Source organism: Tursiops truncatus, chromosome 1 (assembly GCF_011762595.2).
Source record: "Tursiops truncatus isolate mTurTru1 chromosome 1, mTurTru1.mat.Y, whole genome shotgun sequence".
NCBI classification, from domain to species: domain Eukaryota; kingdom Metazoa; phylum Chordata; class Mammalia; order Artiodactyla; family Delphinidae; genus Tursiops; species Tursiops truncatus.
Genome location: NC_047034.1, coordinates 167,828,721 through 167,846,784, shown reverse-complemented (window position 1 = coordinate 167,846,784; position 18,064 = coordinate 167,828,721). Strand labels below are relative to the sequence as shown.

At 39.4% G+C, this 18,064-nt stretch overlaps 1 protein-coding gene across 21 annotated transcripts in view; it reads right to left on the bottom strand.

The window, feature by feature from the left end:
• Window positions 1-18,064, bottom strand: part of EIF4G3 (eukaryotic translation initiation factor 4 gamma 3) — a 367,975-nt gene that overhangs the window by 117,136 nt on the left and 232,775 nt on the right. For 19 of the 21 annotated variants that reach the window (XM_033841819.2, XM_033841846.2, XM_073794676.1 and 16 more), the window contains one exon: window positions 13,902-14,741. The exons of the other annotated variants lie outside the window; for them this stretch is intronic. In XM_033841819.2, the coding sequence (XP_033697710.1) occupies window positions 13,902-14,741 (840 nt within the window). The remainder of the gene's footprint in view (window positions 1-13,901; window positions 14,742-18,064) is intronic. 21 annotated transcript variants of the gene reach the window in all.

Sequence of the window (18,064 nt, the reverse complement as noted above, 5' to 3'; positions counted from 1 at the left end):
CTTCCCCACTATCTGGCTTTAGGAGACTTTTATCGCCAACGAAACCCCAGAGCCATTAGCACTCCTTCCCGACTCTTCTCTCTCCTCAACCGTTGGCAGCTACTAAGCTACATTCTGTCCCTAGGGATTTGCCTATCCTGGACATTTCATGTAAATGGAATCATATAATACATGGTCTTTTGTGACTTTTTCCTGTAGCATAATGTTTTCAAGGTTCATCCATGTTGTAGCATGTATCAGTACTTCACTCCTTTTCTTGACTGAATAATATTTCATATTTTACATAGATACACAATACATTGTTTATCAATTCATCAGTTGATGAAAATTTGGGTTATTTCCACTTTTCAGCTGTCCTATTTATTGTTTCCCCATTCCTTTTAGTTTTCTCTTTCCCTTTCTTCCTAATCTTCTACTCCTGACCGAAACAGAAAGTTAATGATGTTATTACTATACTCTCTTTTATATGCTTGTTAAGGCTTTCAGTGGTACAGACTCTCCTTAAAATTCACATTCTAAGCAAACCATCTCTCTTCCAAATGACAGCAGAGGTCACTTTGAGATGTGCCATTGTGTAGATTAACTGACATAATGGTACAAAGCCTTTAATCAAAGTTATACATTCATATAGGGACTATTCTAAGGGATTTTCTACCACCTCATGCCTAGAATTTAATTAAGAACTTTTCAGATGCTATCATATTCTTGAGCTGCTCTCCTATGGAACAAAAATTCCTAAGGGCAGAGATCACGACACCCATTTGCTCTGTGTTATATTAGTACACTTCAAAGGGAACATTTGGGCCTTTAATACTAGCTGAAAATAGTAGTATTAATAATACTTAACATTTGTAGGGTGTTTAATATGTGCTAGACACTATGCTAAGTGCTTTTTACATATAGCACATTTTATTGTCACTACATATTTATGAGGTAAATACTATTATTATCTTCATTTTCTGGATGAGAAAACCAATTCAGAGATTAAGAAACACAAGGTCACAGAGATGGACAAAGGGAAAGGCTAACACTCAGGAGTATCTGACTCTGTTGCTTTCATCTTGACCACTATGCTTTACTGCTGGTGTTTAGACTAACCAAATACATGGAAAGTTACATTCAGATCTTATGCATATATACTAAGAAGATTGCTGCTGTAACTAAAAATAACAAAAAGATATTATAGTCAAAAATGAGAAGCTTAGAATTTATCTTGAGGGTGAATGCCCCCCGTGCCACCCATCACTCTGAAGGGTTTAAGCAGAGATGTGAAAAAGGAGTGATAAGTCCAGATCTCTGTTTTAAAAAGATGACTGCTTCGTGGAGAATGAACTTGAAGGGGACCAAAGCTGGAGCCAGAGAAATGAGAGGTATCCATGCAGAAGCGCAGGTCTAAGGCAGTAGGAAATGGAGAGGAGGAGACAAATTCAACAACCATATCAGATAAAATGAGAGAACCTTGTTAACTGACCATACATGAAAAAGGAGTGACTCAAGGAGGAAGTACATCAACAGTGACGTCAGGATTTTAGCTTAATTAAAGCCAGCGCCACTTAGATAAAAGAACAGATTTGGGTAGGTGATTAGTCTGGTATCAGATACATTGAATCTGAGACGACTCTGAGATTTCCAAGTGGAGATATCCGGCAGGCAACTGGAAATACAAGATTGAAGCTCAGAAGAGAAGGTGGGATGGAGATAAAAAATGTAATTCATTAACACATACCACTGGGGCCATCTACCATTAGATGAAATTACCCATGAAAAATGTGCTGAATAATATCAGAATTAGAACATAACCCAAATATGAGGGAAAATTTTGGGGTGGTGAAACTGTTGTATATTTTTACTGTGGTGGTGATTACATGACTTTACATGTCTGTCAAAATTCACAGAAATGTTACAAAGAGTGAATTTTATTGCATATATATTACACTCAATAAATCTAACTAAAAAAGAAGAAAAGGAGAGTGATCAATAGTCAATAATCAGTACCAATAATGCCATTAGAAGTGGTAAAAAGACCAATACGATAGCATGTTGCAAGCATAAATCAGATCATATTAGTTAATAGTGAACACAGTAGAAGCAGAAATGGTAGACTATTCTTGAGAAGACTGGGTAAGAGGAAGAATGAGTTTAAATGGTAACTAAATGGACGTGTAGGATTGAGGGAGTGTTTAATGTCTGAAAGAGACCAGCATATTTACAATGAGAAAGAAGTCTGCGGGAGGTGGTGAATATATATATGAGACTGCAAAGGGACAGCTAGTAAACTCTGATGAAAGTTTGGATAGAGATAGATTTGTAGCTCCGGCAGAAGGTTGAAAAAGGCACACTCAGTGCACTCAGTTTTCTAAACAGAGACAGAAAAAAGCCATCTGCTGAGAGTGGGGAGGGTTGGGCTGATTACAGGATGTTACAACAGGGAGGTCATAAAACGAATGGTTGGTGGTGGAGAGCATGTGCTTGTAGAGGTACTGTCATTCACAGTGGTGTAATCTTGTCCAGTAGTGCTCTGCCTACTGGAATTTAAGAGAGAAGATGGGGTATTAGCACTGTTTTTTCTAAAGGAAAAGGGGATAGGAATTATCAGATAATCCTCCTCTTCCAACTTTGCTCAAATCTCATCTTTTATAGAGGCCTACAACCCTAACCATGTTATTTACACACTACAACCTGCTGCCCCTCCAGCATTCCCTTCCCTGCTTGATTATTTTTACAGTACTTAAAACTTTCTAATATAAACTAGGGCAGGGATCACTGGATTCTTCACTGATGAATCTGAAGTGCCCAGAACAACGTAGAACATAGTGGACCCTCATTAACTATTTGTGGCTGAAACAAGTGGGCATTCACGGGTCCTTTTAAACATGCATAAATGTATACTCCCTAAATCCCGAAAATATTTAAATAACTTTATAACAATGTAAGAAGCATGTTACAAAGAACAACAGAAATGTGATGTAAAGGAAGGCTTGGGTGGTAACTCTTCCGGCGACCCTGAAAAACCCCATTTACCTCCACAGCTTATTTTTGGTAATAGTAAAGTAAGAATAATTATATCCCAGAAACAACTGCTTAAATCGTAAGATTAATGCTTGAGATGCCTGAGAAAAGCTCTTGTAAACATTTAAAAAAAGATGATTTTATTATGATTGCAACTAAATTACCAAATACTATTAATATAGCGATAGAAAATGGAGAAAAAACATATACTGAAGGAAATGCATTTTGGACATTTTTCTGCATTAGTAGTGAAAATTATCTCGTCAAAGATATTGGAAACACTTCTCAAGACTACTGTATGCAAGGTGAAGATGGCTATTGGAGAAACAGAAAGCTTTTAGCAAGACTAGGCTTGCCTGAAAGAGAACAGCATTCCCCTGAACTGTCTGCATTACCCTGTCTGGAAGCAAGTTAAGTACAATGGTTTCTTTCCGAGGTAGATTAATTACTAAGTCTGGGAAAAGTGGGCTAAGTTCTGAGCAAAGTATCTATGTCTATTCATGGAAACATGTACAACTAAGTTAATTAATATCCAATGAATGAAACTTCAAGGCTCATGTTGCGAAGAAATGAACTTCTGTAAATGGTGGGGAAGTGTAACCCATTTGAGGAGGCAAGGAGGACCTGTGCACAGTGCTTGCCGGACAGGCTTGGCACCTGAGTCTGTGGATAAGCTCCACCACCCGGTAAGTGTCTGGACTCCTTCCACAGCACATGAATATAGACAGAACTTGACCCAGCACCAGGATTCTACAGAAAATGCTTAAGATTTCACTGTGGAAGGCAACAAGAAAATAGGAATAAAATAGCAGAAATGTTCTTTTTAGGCAGCTTTGTTGCCAATATTTTTATAAACATGGTGGGGAAATCCAGTCATTTTAATTTATTTATCCCTAAGGATCACTCAGACTCAAGCCTCTAGAAAAGGGAGCTAAGAGTCCTTGCTTTAAAAATTGTTCTGCTGGTGTCGATAGATGACATGGAACCAAGAATGTGTAAGAAGTTCTGTTTACAAGGTTCCAGAACACAGTCCTCCAGAGGAATATGAGAAGTTAACTTAGACGGGTGCACAATATGGGAAGGAGTGGGCTCGTGGGACACTCAAACCACTGGTGACCTATTTTTGGCCCCAGTAACCAAATCTTCCAGGGATATTTCAAATACTGCTTAGAAAGTTTAAGTCAAGCAAAGGCAAGAATAAATTTCAAATTCCTTATTATTGATGTGGACGTTCAGGTTATGGTTTTAAACATGAGTCTTTTTCAGGTTAGTTTACACAAACTGAAAGGCTTTTATTTCTTTTATTTTCTGCTTACTTACGTTTTATCTCTTTTCAATATTCACAAGTGAGAATAAATCAAGGATGATTATTAAAATAATTTTCCTGAATTAAAGTATGTTTCTTTTATACTGAAGTAAATCAAAAGTGAGAACATGGAGATTGGTTCAACATGGCAGAGCAGAAGGACGTGCGCTCACACCCTCTTGCGAAAGCACCAGCATCACAACTAACAGCTGAACAATCATCAACAGGAAGACACTGGAACTCACCAAAAAAGATACTCCACATCCAAAGACAAAGGAGAAGCCGCAATGAGACGGTACAAGGAGCAAAATCACAATAAAATCAAATCGCATAACCACTGGGTGGGTGATTCACAAACTGGAGAACAATTATACCACAGAAGTCCAGCTACTGGAGTGAAGGTTCTGAGCCCCATGTCAGGCTTCCCAACCTGGGGGTCCGACAAGGGGAGGAGGAATTCCCAGAGAAACAAACTTTGAAGGCTAGCGGGGTTTGACTGCAGGACTTCGACAGGAATGGGCGAAACAGAGACTCCACTCTTGGAGGGCACACACAAAGTAGTGTGTGCATCAGGAACCAGGGGGAAGAAGCAGTGACCCGATAGGAGACTGAACCAGACCTACCTGCTACTGTTGGGGGGTCTCCTGCAGAGGCGGGGAGAGGGGGGAGGCTGTGGCTCACAATGGAGACAAGAACACTGGCAGCAGAAGTTCTGGGAAGTACTCTTTGGCATGAGCCCTCCCAGAGTCTGCCATTAGCCCCACCAAAGAGCCTGCAGCCTCAGGCCAAACAACCAACAGGGAGGGAACTCAGCCCCACCCATCAGCAGACAAACGAATTAAATGAAAACAATGAAAACACAACGATCCAAAACTCATGGGATGTAGCAAAAGCAGTTCTAAAGAGGGAAGTTTACAGCAATACAAGCCTCCCCAAGAAACAAGAAAAATCTCAAATAAACAATCTAACCTTACAGCTAAAGGAACTAGAGAAAGAAGAACAAACAAAACCCAAAGTCAGTAGAAGGAAAGAAATCATAAAGATCAGAGCAGAAGTAAATGAAATAGAAACAAAGAAAACAATAGCAAAGATCAATAAAACTAAACCTGGTTCTTTGAGAAGATAAACAAAATTGATAAACCTTTAGCTGGACTCATCAAGAAAAAGAGGGAGAGGACTCAAATCAATAAAATTAGAAATGGACTTCCCTGGTGGCGCAGTGGCTGAGAGTCCGCCTGCCGATGCAGGGGACACGGGTTCATGCCCCAGTCCGGGAAGATCCCATATGCTGTGGAGCGGCAGAGCCCGTGAGCCATGGCCGCTGAGCCTGCGTGTCCGGAGCCTGTGCTCCTCAACAGGAGAGGCCACAACAGTGAGAGGCCCGCGTACCGCAAAATAAATAAATAAATAAATAAAAATTAGAAATGAAAAAGGAGAAGTTACAACAGACACCGCAGAAATACAAAACACCCTAAGAGACTACTACATGCAACTCTATGCCCATAAAATGGACAACCTGGAAGAAATGGACAAATCTTAGAAAGGTATAACCTTCCAAGACTGAACCAGGAAGAAACAGAAAATATGAAGAGACCAATCACAAGTAATGAAATTGAAACTCTGATTAAAAATCTTCCAACAAACAAAAGTCAGGACCAGAGGGCTTCACGGGCGAATTCTATCAATCATTTAGAGAAGAGCTAACACCCATCCTTCTCAAACTCTTCCAAAAAACTGCAGGGGGAGGAACACTCCCAAACTCATTCTACGAGGCCACCATCACCCTGATACTAAAACCAGACAAAGATACTACAAAAAAAGAAAATTACAGACCAAAATCACTGATGAATATAGATGCAAAAATCCTCAACAAAATACTAGCAAACAGAATCCAACAACACTTTAAAAGGATCATACACCATGATGAAGTGGGATTTATCCCAGGGATCCAAGGATTCTTCAATATATGCAAATAATTGTGATACACCATATTAACAAATTGAAGAATAAAAACCACATGATCATCTCAATAGATGCAGAAAAAGCTTCTGACAAAATTCAACACGCATTTATGATAAAAACTCTCCAGAAACCTACCACAACCTAATAAAGGCCATATATGACAGACCCACAGCAAACATCATTCTCCATGGTGAAAAACTGAAAGCATTTCCTCTAAGATCAGGAACGAGACAAGGATGTCCACTCTCACCACCATTATTCAACATAGTCTTGGAAGTCCTAGCCATGGCAATCAGAGAAGAAAAAGAAATAAAAGGAATACAGGGGCTTCCCTGGTGGCGCAGTGGTTGGGAGTCCGCCTGCCGATGCAGGGGGCATGGGTTCATGCCCCGGTCCGGGAGGATCCCGCGTGCCGCGGAGCGGCTGGGCCCGTGAGCCATGGCCACTGGGCCTGCGCGTCCGGAGGCTGTGCTCCGCAGCGGGAAGGGCCGCAGCAGTGAGAGGCCCGTGTACCCCCCCCAAAAAACAAAACAAAACACACACACACAAAAAAGGAATACAAATTGGAAAAGAAGTGAAACTGTCACTGTTTGCAGATGACATGATACTATACAGAGAGAACCCTAAAGATGCCACCATTAAACTACTAGAGCTCATCAATGAATCTGGTAAAGTTGCAGGATGCACAGAAATCTCTTGCATTCCTATACACAAACAACAAAAGATCAGAAAGAGGAATTAAGGGAAAAAATCCCATTCACCACTGCAACAAAAAGCATAAAATACCTAGAAATAAACCTACCTAAGGAGGCAAAAGACATGTATGCAGAAAACTGTAAGACACTGATGAAAGAAATTAAAGATGATACCAACAGATGGACAGATATACCATGTTCTTGGATTGGAAGAATCAACGTTGTGAAAATGATTCTACTACCCAAAGCAATCTACAGATTCAATGCAATCCCTATCAAACTACCAGTGGCATTTTTCACAGAACTAGAACAAAAAATTTTACAATTTGTATGGAAACACAAAAGACCCCCAATAGCCAAAGCAATCCTGAGAAAGAAAAACGGAGCTGGAGGAATCAGGCTCCCTGACTTCAGACTATACCACAAAACTACAGTAATCAAGACAACATGATACTGGCACAAAAACAGAAATATAGATCAATGCAACAGGACAGAAAGCCCAGAGATAAACCCATGCACCTATGGTCAACTAATCTATGACAAAGGAGGCAAGGATATACAATGGAGAAAAGACAGTCTCTTCAATAAGTGTTGCTGGGAAAACTGGACAGCTACATGTAAAAGAATGAAATTAGAACACTTCCTAACACCATACAGAAAAATAAACTCAAAATGGATTAAAACCTAAATGTAAGACCAGACACTATAAAACTCCTACAGGAAAACATAGGAAGAACACTCTTTGACATAAATCACTGCAAGATCTTTCTTGACCTACCTCCTAGAGTAATGGAAATAAAAACAAAACTAAGCAAATGGGACCTAATGAAACTTCAAAGCTTTTGCACAGCAAAGGAAACTGTAAACAAGACGGAAAGACAACACTCAGAATGGGAGAAAATATCTGCAAATGAAGCAACTGACAAAGGATTAATCTCCAAAATATATAAACAGCTTATGCAGCTCAATATTAAAAAAACAAACAACCCAATCCAAAAATGGGCAAAATACCTAAATAGACATTTCTCCAAAGAAGACATAGAGATGGCCAAGAAGCACATGAAAAGCTGCTCAACATCACTAATTATTAGAGAAATGCAAATCAAAACTACAATGAGGTATCACCTCACACCAGTCAGAATGGGCATCATCAGAAAATCTACAAACAAATGCTGGAGAGGGTGTGGAGAAAAGGGAACCAACCCTCTTGTACTGTACGTGGGAATGTAAATTGATATAGCCACTATGGAGAACAGTATGGAGGTTCCTTAAAAAACTAAAAATAGAATCACCAGGGCTTCCCTGGTGGCGCAGTGGTTGAGAGTCCGCCTGCCGATGCAGGGGACACGGGTTCATGCCCTGGTCCGGGAAGATCCCACATGCCGCGGAGCGGCTGGACCCGTGAGCCATGGCTGCTGAGCCTGCGCGTCTGGAGCCTGTGCTCTGCAACGGGAGAGGCCACAACAGTGAGAAGCCCACGTACCGCAAAAAACAAAAACAAAAACATAAAAATAGAATCACCGGACTTCCCTGGTGGCGCAGTGGTTGCGAGTCCGCCTGCTGATGCAGGCGACACGGGTTCGTGCCCCGGTCCGGGAAGATCCCACATGCCGCGGAGCAGCTGGGCCTGTGAGCCATGGCCGCTGAGCCTGCGCGTCCGGAGCCTGTGCTCCGCGGCGGGAGGGGCCCCAGCAGTGAGAGGCCCGCGTACTGCAAAAAAAAAAAAAAAAAAAAAAAAAAAAAAAAAAAAAAAAAAAAAAAAATAGAATCACCATATGACCCAGCAATCCCACTACTGGACATATACCCTGAGAAAAGCATGATTCAAAAAGACACATGCACCCCAATGTTCACTGCAGCACTATTTACAATAGCCAGGTCACGGAAGCAACCTAAATGCCCATCGACAGATGAATGGATAAAGAAGATGTGGCACATATGTACAATGGAATATTACTCAGCCATAAAAAAGGAACGAAATTGGGTCATTTGTAGAGATGTGGATGGACCTAGAAGTAAGTCAGAAAGAGTTACTTCTAGGTAAGTCAGAAAGTAAGTAAGTAAACTTACTTCTCTTTCTGAAGTAAGTCAGAAAGAGAAAAAGAAATATTGTATATTAACACGTATATGTGGAACCTAGAAATATGGTACAGATGAATCAGTCTGCAAGGCAGAAATAGAGACACAGATGTAGAGAACAAACGTATGGACACCAAGGGGGAAAGCAGGGAGGGCAGTGGTGGTGGGATGCGTTGGGAGATTGGTATTGACATATATATTAGTATGTGTAAAATTGATAGCTAATAAAAACCTGTATAAAAAAAGCGATAACAGCAACTCGATTGGCTGTATGAATCAGAATTTTATTAACAACTCTTGAAACATACCATCATATCTCCATTTGAGAAATAAATGTCTCATCTTGCAGCCTACAGAAACTGAAAACCATCCTTCAACCTTAGCTGAGCCTACAAGAAATATAAGGCAAACACTTGGAAGCCACACAAACCAGGCCAGCTGCTGCTACCACTAAAACACTGGGGATATGGGAGGCTGTTGCCAGTCTCTACAACCAAGGAGTTTACATCTGAACATCCACGTGGGACATACAAGATCTTGGATCCCTACAAAAGCAAGGACTTGGAACTGAGATTCTTATAAAAATCCCTGAGACTCCTAACAGAGTGACAGTCTCAGTGAAAAGGAAGCTAAAACAGTACACAGACCAAAATAAACCAGTGAACCAACATAGAGTGATGACAAGGAAGGATGTTTGGTTTCAACTAGGTGTAGAGAGCCTGCTGTCTTCCTGAAAATTAGTATACACAGGGAATGCGTTTACTTTGTGTGCGGTAAGAGAGTTCGTTTAGGACATTAAACTCAGATTAAGTTCCAGCTAACGTTTTGCCTAAGACATGCTTTGAGAGGAGCTGCCCTCAATCCACATCCGGGAAAGTTTAGCTGAAGCTAAGTTCATAAAACAAATTTATAAAATATACAAAGAAGCCATGAGCCAAGCCAGAGAAGACAAACAGAAAGATTAGAAACCTCCCTCTGCCAGAAGAATTTCAAATAATAGTTTTATATCAAAACAGATAATGAACGTAAAAGATAAAGAAAAAATCACTTTTTTTTTTTTTTTTGCAGTATGCGGGCCTCTCACTGCTGTGGCCTCTCCCGTTGCGGAGCACAGGCTCCGGATGCACAGGCTCAGCGGCCATGGCTCATGGGCCCAGCCCCTCCGCGGCATGTGGGATCTTCCCACACCGGGGCACGAACCCGTGTCCCCTGCATCAGCAGGCGGACTCTCAACCACCGCGCCACCAGGGAAGCCCACTATTATTTTTAAAAGTGGAAAAGTTCACGTTACACAGCATGCATGTCACACAGTATATACACTCATGAAATTGCACAAAATGAATTCCTGAATGCTGAGCAGGGAACGTTTTTCCACAAGTTCTGAAATTCTCTCTTCTTCCCCACCAAGTATAATGAAACCATAATAAAAATTCCTAGGACTTCAAGAAATCAGTTAATACAGGGACTTCCCTGATGGTCCAGTGGTAAAGAAACCGCCTTCCAATGCAGGGGACGTGGGTTAGATCCCTGGTCGGGGAACTAAGATCCCACATGCCACAGGGCAACTAAGCCCACGCACCTCAATGAGAGAGCCCACGTGCCACAACTAGAGACAGAGAAGCCCGTGCGCTGCAACAAAAGATCCCGCATGCCGCAACTAAGACCCAACGCAGCCCAAAATAAATAAATATTTTTAAAAAGAAATCAATTAATACAGATTTTTGCACATTTAATTATTGAAGTGATCATATGAATCAAAAGTCTGGCCCATCTCTGAGGCTTTTCAGAGTACCCTGCAGACACAATTCTCGTTTTATAGGGTTTGCCCTTCAACCCCTAAGCATCCAGAATTGCTGCAATTTGCTCCAGTCAGAAATATGATCTAGAATAGTGGCAAGAAAATGTTTTCTAGCAGAAGTAAGAGAAGGGATCATACACCCTAAGTCTGACTTCACTGCTTTAAACAAGTACCTCTATACAAACTACTGCCTATTTCTATGCATCACAGCTGTGAAAAGCAAATGGTTTCTGAAGCCAGCTTTAAAGTGTTTCATCCTCAGGCAGAGACAGTAAGAACTATTCTCAAAAGTCAACAACAAAAGACTGATATCCAAACCAAACTGTTACAATTTTAATATCCTCTCAAAGTAAACAAGGTACGCTAAATAAGTGCAAAAAAGACGGGAGTCATTAAGCATATGACAATTTCAGATCGATATTATCTAAAAGAATGATGATGAGTTAATTTTCATAGTTAACTTTTGTAGCAATAACATTAAAAAATATTAACACTGAAATCAGAGGGCCAGGAATGTTTCTGGTAAGGCTTACAATTTAAAAAATGCTAGAGGTGCATGGGTTCTTGAGGTTCATTTACTTTGAATTTTGAAGAGTGTAAGATATAAAGGGAAGTTACAGAACTTCTAGTTCCTTTAAAACATATTCATAGGTTAAAAAAATCATGAAACTAGAAAAATGCCAAGACACTTTCCTTCCTGACATCACTAACCTCTACCTCATCCCTAATCATGGCAAAAGACAGTTCTTTCTTTTAGCTATCTTCTGGTTTACTGCTGAATAATCTATATTCTTTTACTAAGGTGCTGGTGACTTATATTACTAACTCCAAGAGTATTTGCATTTCGAAAAAAATGTACCATGCTATGAAGACAACTTAACTCCAAATTCTGTTTATCCATTTATCCCTGGGAGCTGTCTTGCAATATCAGGCCACCTAAGTGACAAACTGCTTAAAAGAATGAATGAATGTCAGGGATGAGTAGAAGTGGGATTTCAGTGCAGAACTTTGCTTTATACTGATTTCAGTTCTGAGATATGGTCTGTATCTTTGACTGTATTCCCTATGCCTGCTATTCTTTCTATTATTTGTTTGGATGTTTTTTTCAAAACATTTTTCTTCAATAGCTTCTCCTATTTTGGGAACTACCACATCACTAACTGTTGAATGACAACTCACAGGCAGGTAAATGAAGGGACAAAAGGAAGGGTCAAACAAATTACTACTCTCCATCAAACAAGTGTTCTTTGGAGGGGCATTCACCTACAGCCACACCAAAAGTAAGATTGTTTTTTCAAAGAGTTACAAAAAAGCCCCAGGTCATCACCCCACCAAGGAGGAAGTTCCTAACAGTGAAGGCACTATGCTTCTGGAGCATACTGATGCTTACAGAGGCCAGTCTATTGAGGAAACAGGCGATTTATAAATACTTATGATACATTTCTCCCAGTCCCAACTGCCTGGCATTGTTTGCTTTTCTGCTCTGGTTTACTGTGGAACTAGGTGTTCTACAGTTCCAAAGAACCAGACACCTCTCAGAGACCTTCATGAGGAAATTACCTCGAGAGCTGAGCTGGGTGGGAAAACCACATCTTAAAGGTAGAGATCAGGTTTTTTGATTTGCCAAGTTTCTCAATTAGACAGGTCACAGTAGGCAATAAATATTGGGGATGTGGGTGACTAAAACATCTCCAGTACATATCTAGATCAACTGCTGGGGGAGCAGCCACTTGTCAAATTGTATAACTCAACTTGACAGGTACACAGAGAGCAAATGATACAGTGTAGGGCAATGTTTCAGAAGATGGGCTATGCTGACTTGTTTTTTTTTTTTTTTTTTCAGTACATGGGCCTCTCACCGTTGCGGAGCACAGGCTCAGGACGCACAGCCTCAGCGGCCATGGCTCACGGGCCCAGCCGCTTCGCGGCATGTGGGATCTTCCCAGACCGGGGCACGAACCCGTGTCCCCTGCATCGGCAGGCGGACTCTCAACCACTGCGCCACCAGGGAAGCCCTATGCTGACTTGTTAAAAGCCATATTCTTATGCACTACTGACGTAAGAATAGTTGATAAGCCTCAGATAACTTCTGATTAATATTATAAAAACCTAATGGTTAGATCCAAGATTCCAGGTGATGCTACATTAAAAAGAAATAATTTTGAATTCAGAAGAATATAATACTTTGACAATATTAATGATAAAGTAATAATGATAAAATTAATATTTCAGGAAAAATGAAACTTTAAAAAGAAAAAGCGGAAGAGCATTAAACCTATCTGCGAGTTAATCAGAGAGGGTACTTTTATTTTTCAGAACTAGTTATAAACCTTTGACATTCTGATTGCTATTTTCCTTAACCCAAGATTAAAGAAGAGGTCTTGCATAGAGGAATTCTTTTAAGTTTAGGATTGATTAGGCTTTAAAATTCCGAGAAGACAGTATTAGGGACTACAGACTATAGACCATGCTGGGACTATAGACTATAGACCATGCTGGTTTCCAGCCCCAAAGCAACGAAATTAACCACGGAGGAAACGATTCATATGAACGAGGCAAAAACAAAAAACACGTGTATGGTGACATATACCTTGGAGGCATTTTGTCTATTTGAAATTTCATTTGCATTTTTAGACAATGGAGTAACTCTTTGCTGGATGCACTAAAACATAAACACACCAATGAAGAAATCAGACTAGGAACTATAGCATTCATCTGATGTTTCTGGAAGTCAAGGAAAGTAGCCAATTAAAAAATAACTCGGGCTTCCCTGGTGGCGCAGTGGTTGAGAGTCCGCCTGCCGATGCAGGGGACACAGGTTCGTGCCCCGGTCCGGGAAGATCCCACATGCCGCGGAGTGGCTGGGCCCGTAAGCCACGGCCGCTGAGCCTGTGCGTCCGGAGCCTGTGCTCCGCAATGGGAGAGGCCACAACAGTGAGAGGCCCACGTACCGCAAAAAAAAAAAAAAAAGTAAAATAAAAAAAAATAACTCAAACACTGCTTCTTTTTCATGTTCAACAAGCAAAATATAATTAATAACAGAAAAGCTTACCTGGGACTGGGCTCTTTCTTGAACTTAAGTTCTGAGAATCCATAATCTCTTCTGTTTGCCCATCTGCTTCTACCTCTATTTTGTTCTGAATCTCTTTTGCATCTTCATTAAGGCAAGTTCTTACGCTCTCGTCCTCTTCTAAGACTCTCTGAACTGCGGTGGGACCACCAGCAGTACTAACGTTAGAGGCAGCAGCAGGAACAATGACTGGTGTGGGAGGAGGAGAAGCTGGAGGAGTTGGAGGAGACGGAGAAAAGGAGGGAACTATGGAAGGGGTGATAGGAGTTGCAACACTCTCCACTTTCATTTCTTCTGGGGGATTTTCCAGAATCTCCAATTCAAGAGTCAATGGCAACACCTCCTGTTTTACTATTTCCACAATGCTTTCCGTGGCTGGTAATTTTTCACTAACTCCATTCATTTCATTAATTAGGTTAGTACTAGAAATCAGCGGAATATCATTAGGTGCTACACTACAAGATTTCTTGCATATATCATCATCAATTTCATCTGTTGGTGAAGGATCTGATGCTTCTGTGCAAGATGTGGGGCTGGGTATAGGAATTGTGTCTTCTTTTGAGGAAGAGAGTTCACATCTGTCATCAGTAGCAGTGGTGAATACTGGCTGGCTACTAAGAGCAGCAGAGGTGGGGGAAGCAACTGTACTTCGAGCAAGTGGAGAAATAGTGGTAGGTGATGGAGGCAGAGTAAGCTCTGGTATGGCTTCTACTGCAGTAACCTCAGATGTCTGGCCTGCTTGTTCTTTCTTCTCTCCACTAAGGGCTAGCCTAAGGACTGGGGAAGGAGTCTTTAACACTGGATCTGGTTTTGGCTTCTCTTCTGGGAAAGAAAAAAATGAAAGACATTTAGGAATAATTTTTGGATCAGAGGTTGTATTGTATTATTTTAGGGTAATTCTTTTAATCTCTTACTCTAAAACATGGGCAGCAGAAGACAGATCAAAATATTATTTTGCCACTCCAAAAACATTGTCATATTTTCTTCTCTATTTTCCACTATTACTTAACCTCCAATACATATATAAAGTTTATTTTTAAGTAAGAGAAGGAATTAATTCACCAAATGACTATGTCAAGAACACAAAGGGAAAATCTAATCAAACCTGTAACTAAAACATTCTCGGGATGGGAATGGGGCTTTTCTTTAAGGTAGGGAAAGCCTTCATCTGTAGAAAATTTTTCTACCAAGGATACACTATGGAGACAGGACAGGACAGTTCAGGGGAAAATAACTGGAGATTAAATTATTGGATACAGATATTATTTTTTATTCTATATATTTCTGCATTTGGGGGATTTTTATAAAGAACATGTATTACCTGTATAAAAAAACTGTTTCAATAAAAACTATCATGGTGTCATTTATTATCAATGAAGTTTATTTTCAGTGAAATCAAGTTCCTGAACATAAAAATTCATTTAGAAATTAACTTTCATTTCTTAAAAGAGGCATATAACTAGAAATAATGTTAAGGAATAAAAATGGAAATTTATCTTGTATCTTCAGTTGTAAAAAAAAAAATTCTTTAAGGAGAAACCAACGTTAATATTCAGATAATCAAGTCCAATTAAAAATAAACAATATATATTAAAATAATACAGAAAATGTACATCTGTATATAGACAGAAAAAGAATGACAGCAAGAGTGAGATAAATTGATAATCATAATAAAGGTTAATAAACTGATAATCATAATAAACCAGAAAAATGAAAGGAAAGCTAACTCAGGAAAATTTCTATATTTTAAAATTCCAGGTAAACTGATACATGATTCATGCCTGGGAAGATGAAACCAAAGGAGATTAGACTGGTTTACAGCCTTGTGTTTCCTTAGTGGAATAAACAGGCTCCAGTGGAAAAACAGCTACTCATGAGCATGTTCATCAAATGCAAACAAAAATTTTAAGCACTGCTGAAAGACAACCTAAACTGAAAGGGACTTTACTTTCTCTGCCAGAAATCTTTATGCATAAGTGAAGTTGAGTGTTTACAATAACTTTTAGTTAAGTAAGTCTGCCAAAGAAAATATGCTCGTTGATCAGATAAACAGATGGTAAAATTAAGCTGTTAAAGGCTAATTCATTCACTGCAACTACTTTTACCGGCCTTAAAATTCACTTTAATCGATGGGCTTAGAGGCCAGTGTTTCTTTAACTCTGCCTATTTACTGTAGTGGAGAAATAAGATCAATAGGCTCTGAATGCCAAATATTTCAGACTAAGTTGCCAGGGCAAGAGACAAAAACATTCAAAGAAATACATCTATTATATTTATTACATATATGTGATATATATAAAATAAATACGTATTTATTAAAATATCTCTGATGAAAATACTTTCCAACTCAACCAGAGTAACTGCTACATGGGTAACCCAGATTATAAGATACCACTATTAAAAAGTACATCAGAGTATTACCCTTTGGGACTTCCCTGGTGGCGCAGCGGTTAAGAATCCGCCTGTCAATGCAGCGGAAACGAGTTCGATCCCTGGACCGGGAAGATCCCATATGCCGCAGAGCAACTAACTCCGTGCGCCACAACTACTGAGACCACACGCCGCAACTACTGAAGCCCACCCACTCTAGGGCCTGCGTGCCACAACTACTGAGCCCGCGTGCTGCAACTACTGAAGCCTGTGCACCTAGAGCCCGTGCTCCGCAACAAGAGAAGCCACCGCAATGAGAAGCCCGCGCACCGCAATGAAGAGTAGCCCCCTCTCGCCGCAACTAGAGAAAGCCCACGCTCAGCAACGAAGACACAATGCAGCCAATAAATTAATTAATTAATTAATTTTTAAAAAAAGGATATTACCCTTTATGACCACTGAATGAAACCTAGATGAATTAAATTAAACAGCAGAAAATAGTAAATCGCACATTAACAATCTAATAAGAGTATGTCAATTCAATTATTAATTTTGGGAAATAAAATTTCTGATACTAAAAATATCAAACAAAAGCAGACCTATGACTGAAACTTCTATATACTCTTGAGAAATAGCTAACATTAATAAAGAAAATTAGAAACAAAAAAAAATTTCATTATTTTGAGAGCTCCTTATTTTGAAATAAGTCCTTTAATTAATTCATTAAACTTTTACTACAGAAAGCTGAAAGGTATAATAGAGTAGATCTAAATAAAGAACACTGATTTTATTTCTCTAAGAACTTTTACTATTAAGAGTATGTTTTTCAGAGCCATGATAGTTTGAAATCTAATATACTGCATTCAAAATGTTTATAACATTTGGCCATTTTTAGGAATTTGCAGGAATTTCACCTTTAAGAATTTTTTCTAAGGAAATGAACACTGAAGAGAAAAGACAGGTCTAGAATATTTAAAGCAACAATATTTATAATAGAAAGATAAACTAAATATTTATATTATAAACTAAAATTATAATAGAAAAATAAACTAAATGTCTAACAATGAGGGACTTATTAAAGAAATAATGGTCGGGGCATATAATGGTAATTACTGCAATCATTTGAAATAAGTTTTTAAAAGAGTATTTAATTATATAGAAAGTTGTTTATAATAAAAGACATGTTTTTCTAAAAAGCAGGGCACAAAAATTGCACGTGGAGCATAAACCTACTGGTAACAAAAAAAATACAGACTACTAACATAGATGCATATAGGAAAGTCTAGAATTACATACAGGTTATTAACAATGGCTCTGGATAATGAGATAAGAGATAATTTTTCTTTGTGTTTAACCACAGTTTCTATAATGAATGTCAAATTTATAAGAAAGCAAAAACTCCTCCCTTTTATTCTCATAGAGTGGTGGAACCAAGCTCCTAGATGGGCGCCCTTTGGTTGTCAGGAGCCACACATGACCGAAACGGTGTTGCTATCATTTAATGGGGAGAGACCAAGAATGCTAAGTAAGCATCCTGCAGTTTGAGGGACAGTCTCATTTGACAGAGAATAGTCCTGTCCTAAATTCCAAAAGAGCCCCAGTTGAGCTACACTGGTACAACTGGTTGAATTACAACAGAATACCATTCGTTGAATACCTACTCTACATCAAGAGCCTTCAAAACGCACTAAGACTAAGGCTCAAATAACTTTTATTTGTATTTAATTATACATACCATATCCTCAATACGCTGAGCTGAATGCATTTTTTCAAAC